This window comes from Hipposideros armiger, unplaced genomic scaffold, assembly GCF_001890085.2.
Source record: "Hipposideros armiger isolate ML-2016 unplaced genomic scaffold, ASM189008v1 scaffold_321, whole genome shotgun sequence".
NCBI lineage: Eukaryota > Metazoa > Chordata > Mammalia > Chiroptera > Hipposideridae > Hipposideros > Hipposideros armiger.
Window position 1 is genome coordinate 493,530 of NW_017731671.1, and position 4,661 is coordinate 498,190.

The window sequence follows — 4,661 nt, forward strand, 5'->3', positions numbered from 1 at the left end:
GTGGGATTGGGGTGGGGACTCTGCAGCCCCCAAGGATGCTTTGGCTGTTTTTCTCCCCCAAAGCCAGGTTGGTGTTTGGGAAGGCTTTGCCTGCCGAGGAAACTATCGACTGCATCGCCATTGGTGTGTCTCCCCGTCTGTGTTCGTCAAAGGTACCTATGCTGCCCGTCAGGGGTCTAATCAGCTTCAAATGACTGAATGTGGTGGTGCTGAGCAGGTGGTACACACAGAGCCTGGGCATTTGGGGAAACATGGGGCTTCAGTGGTTTTGAAATCCACCGTGGCTTAGGGACCCCCGTGGGTTCGGAGTCTGATGTCTGAAGGTCCCTTCGCTTGGGCTTGCTGTGTCTCTTGGATGGCTCCCTATCCTCTGGTTTCCATCTGTGGAATGGGTCATTGGATCAGATACTCTCAGAGGGCCTGGGTCGGGTTGTTCTGTGACAAAGGTCACCTCGACAGAAGTGAGGACCTGGGCGATGAAGTAGGCAAGGTGGCAGGGTCCCACCTGCATGGCCTCAGATACCAGGTCTAGGGCTTTGAGCTTGCTATTGAAGATGCCCTGCGCTCATGGAGCTGGCACTCAAGCCTCTGCCTGCCCTATTTCCCAGAAATCCCATACCACCCTCTTGGGGCCTCCGTCCTCCCTCAGATTGTCCCAGAACCCCGGAGCTTGCCCGACCGTGCTCTCAGAGTTCCTCAATGCTTGTGACTAGTGGAAAACATTGGGCGTTGGGCCAGGCCATGGAGCGCTCGGCCTGGAGACCTTGACTCCCTCTGACAGTCTTCCCTGTGCTACATGGTCTGGTTCAACTTCAAGGAGGGCTGGTGCCTTTGATCCCCCAGCCAGTGGGGAGCATGTCAGGAACTGCGGGCAGTGATGCCAGCTCTGGCCTGACTTCTAAGCCTCACAGGCTCTTGGAAAGGGCCCAGGCTCTGCCATCTGGGATTTCCCTGAGTGCCTCGGGGCAGGGCTGAGACTGTCCATCTCTGAATGTCTGCAGCTGAGCAATCTAGAGGTGAGAGCCGCTCCATCTGCCCCCTTGAGGGACCCAGTGCCATGGGCAAGCCAGATGAACAAGAGGCAGGAACGCACAGCAGCTTGGGGCACCTACGAGTCAGACTGTTTGGGCTGCTCACTGCCTGTGAGACCTCGGACAAGTCGCTCCAGCTCTCCAGGCTTGTTTCTTTATTTGTCTCCAACGGGCTAAGATGACAGCTAGGGCCATGTCCCCAGGGCCCTGGCACGCAGTAGTTGTGGTTACTGCCAAGTTCATTGCCATGAAACCAGCTAGACCAGGTGGACAGGGAGCATTTCTGGAGAGGAGGCTGAACCACCACCTTGTGAGTGGGGAAAGGCATTTCAAGGGAAGCTTTAAGAAGAGGTGATAAATAAACGGGGCTGTGAAGGATGGTAGGAGTGTGCCTGGCAGAGACAGTAGAGGGAAGAGAAAGTGCATGTAGAGTATGCTTGGGGACAGCAAGAAGTTCAACGCATGCCAAGGCCAGTGGGAGATGAGGCTGGAGGAATTCAGTGAGCTCAGTGTCCAGGAGGCCTCGGGGGTCAGGTTAAGGAGGGTGGTGGGAGCCATGGAGGTTTTTGAACAGGGGAGAGGCACACTCAGAGTTGAACTTCTGGCAGATTAACCTGGCAGTGACAAAACAGCTTGGGGACAAGAAAGGCAGGCTCTGGGTTTGTATGCCAGCTCTGCCTTTTTCCAGCTGGTGACCTTGGGCAAATCATGTTCCCGTTTGTGTCTCAATTCCCTCATTTGTAAATGGGGCTTATAATAGCACGGTGAGGATTAAAGGAGAGAACACTTGCAAAGCGATCCAGTAGTGTTGAGCACACAGTGTGCCTGGTTATGGTGTGGGGCAGATCGGAAGGGCAGAGACCAGAGCTGGCGGCTAGAGGAGAGGCCATGTAGGGTCCAACTGAGATGCTGAAGCCGCAGGGGAGGGAGGGTGAAGTCACAGGCAGGGACAGGCCAAGTGCCACAGAGGAAAGCGCTGTCCTCGGAATCCAGCAAGCCGGTGTGAATCTTAGCTCTGGTATTTCCCAGCTATGTGACCCAGGAGAGGTCCCTAGTTTCTGGGAGCCTCAGTTTTCCTCATCTGTAAAATGGTCCTGCCGAGGAAGAAGCGGGGGTGCCAGGCTCCTGGGAGACCCCTGCTATGTGCATTTTGAACTTGAAACTGGCAGGAAGGGCAGAGGAAGCAGAGGAGGAGGCTGGAAGGTGAGAAAGCACAACAGGCAGGGGGAAAAGGCAAAGGGGATAGGGGGGCGTTCACTGGTAATTAGAACGTTTGAACTTCAAAAAAGTTAATTAATGATGAAGCTGCTGCTGGAACGATGCTCAGGCTAGAAGGGGGCCCTGGCAGCGACTGAAATTAATTACAGGCTGTGGTGGGAGACTGGCAGCAGGGGTGGGGTGTGGGGGGGAGGAGGAGAGGCAGGAAGGAACAGGGCTTGGGTGAGGAGGGTCTGAGGGGAGAAGGGAGGGAAGGCAGCATCCCAAGGCGAGCCAGGGCCTGGGGCTGGGAGGGAGGCTGTTGCTGGGGAAACCAGGTTAGTCTTACCTCAGGCAAGAGGTGCTCAGCATCCCCTGGATGGGGTCTATCTGAGGGTCTGGCTAGTGTGGCTACACCCAAACTTAGAGCATGGCTGTTAAATTGTTAAATTGAGGAGGGAAGGTTTTCGTTTGGAGGTGCTCAAGAATCACTGGATGTGAGGGTGGGCAGAGCCCAGAGAGATTTACTTATTCATGAAACACGTTTACTAATAGATGCCTGTCACTGGCAGAGCTGTGAATGCAAAACCCCTGTCCCCTTGGAACATAGGTTCTAGCTGTGGATAAAGACAGTGGGCATGTCAGCAAGACAACTTCAGGGCATAAGTGCTCAGAAAGCCATAAAGCTGGGAGAGGGTGGTGGTCGGGGTGGGAGAGGGTGACCACTGAGGAGGGAGAGATTGGGTGGGGACTTCTCAGAGAAGGTGACAATGAAGCTAAAGGGTCAGAAAGAGCAGTCCTTGAAGGTCCTGGGAAGAGTCTCCCAGGTAGAGGGAACAGCAGGTGCAAAGGCCCAGGGGCAGAGTGTGCCTGATCTACCTGAGAGCCAGGGTGAAGGTAGCAGGAAATGAGGTGGTAGGTGGGGCCTTGCAGACCACAGTGAGAGCTTCGAAGTTTATGCTGAGAGAGACGGAGAGCTGTGCCAGGGTTTTGATCAGGGGAGGGAGCTGAGCTCTCTGCTGCTGAAGGGAGGGTGGACCAGAGAGGCCAGAGCTGGCAGGGTGGGGCCTGTGAGGAGGCTCCTGGTCCTCCAGTGGGGAACCTTCACAGGTTCAGAGATAGGATGGGGCTTGCCCGAGGCCTCAGACCCAGTGAGTGCTGGGACCGGAGGCCCCCTGGTTTACTGCTTTTACAGCACAGAAGCTGCCCTTCTGTTTCCTGTGGCTCAGTTCCTGGGGGGAGGGAACGGGCTTGTGCAGCCAGTGGATGGTGAGTTCTGTCAGCACCCCTCCTCTTAGAGATGGAGAACCTACTCGAGTCCACTTTACCTTGGATCACTTTCTTTTGAATGAAGCACAGATTTTTTTGAGACCCCTTGCAGCTCTAACCCCTGGTCCTAGGACTAGGAAGATCAAGAGTGGTGGGCCTGGACCTCAGTCGGCTGTTCTAAGACTGAGCAGGAGTCACCAGGATGGAAGGGAAGGAGGAGGGTGTAAGTGAGACAGCAGCCTGGTGGAGAGGGGGGCGGGTGGGGGAGCTCACTCATCCTGGCTCTAAGCACCTGGTATCCCAGGGGCCCTGCCCAAGATTGGGTGAAGAGATGGTCTCTAGACCCCCTTGGCTGCAGACTTTCTACCTGGGCAGGCCTGGGGAGGCTGAGCCCTACCCTCCTTGGCGCTGGGGCTGCGGAAGGCCCAGGTACGGACATTCAGGAGTGTGGAGATGAGCTCTAACTCAGCCGCAGGCGAGGAGAGAGGACCGGGGTTGTCCAGACAATCTCAGCCACACTGGCCCCGCCTTCTGTAGGCTCCAGATCCAGGCCTCAGGTAGTCCTGGAGGCGCGTGGGTCAGGGGAGGGGAGAGGTGGTCAGAGAAGGGAGGCAGTGATAGTCTGAGGGGAGTGGTCCGAGGCAGAGGTGGCCTGCCGGCCTCTGGGAACCTCTCTCTTCCTGAGCACAAAGGGAACTCTCAGGCTGGGGCAAGGGGCTGGGGGAGGGGTCCTGGGCCGGTTGTGGCGGGGTGGGGTTTGGGTTCTCTGGTGGGTTTCGCATGTGTGGCCATGTCTGTTGTGTGTGTGTGTGGGTAGGGTGGTTCCAAGGTCTTTGAGAACTTGGACATTGACCTATTCAAGGAAGGAACCCAAAGAGGTTGTATGTCTGTGTTTGTGGTGGATTGAGGGGTATTACATTCCAGGGTGCACTCTGCCCCCTATGGCCACGGTCCCCCGTACCCACAGTTTTGTCCTTGACTCAATGTGCACGTGGTTTGAATGTGTCAGTATGCTGGTGATCCTGTTGAACTGCGTGACACTTGGCATGTACCAGCCTTGCGACGACATGGACTGCCTGTCGGACCGCTGCAAGATCCTGCAGGTGAGGCCGCCCCGCCCCGCCCCGCCCACCACCAGGCCTCTCCCACAGGCCCCACCGCGCT

The 4,661-nt window shown here is 56.6% G+C and overlaps 1 protein-coding gene across 1 annotated transcript in view; it reads left to right on the plus strand.

Moving 5' to 3' along the window:
- CACNA1I (calcium voltage-gated channel subunit alpha1 I) overlaps positions 1-4,661 on the plus strand; it is a 110,034-nt gene that overhangs the window by 26,605 nt on the left and 78,768 nt on the right. The window contains exon 3 of the mRNA XM_019660538.1: positions 4,489-4,600. Coding sequence (XP_019516083.1) covers positions 4,489-4,600 — 112 coding nt within the window. The remainder of the gene's footprint in view (positions 1-4,488; positions 4,601-4,661) is intronic.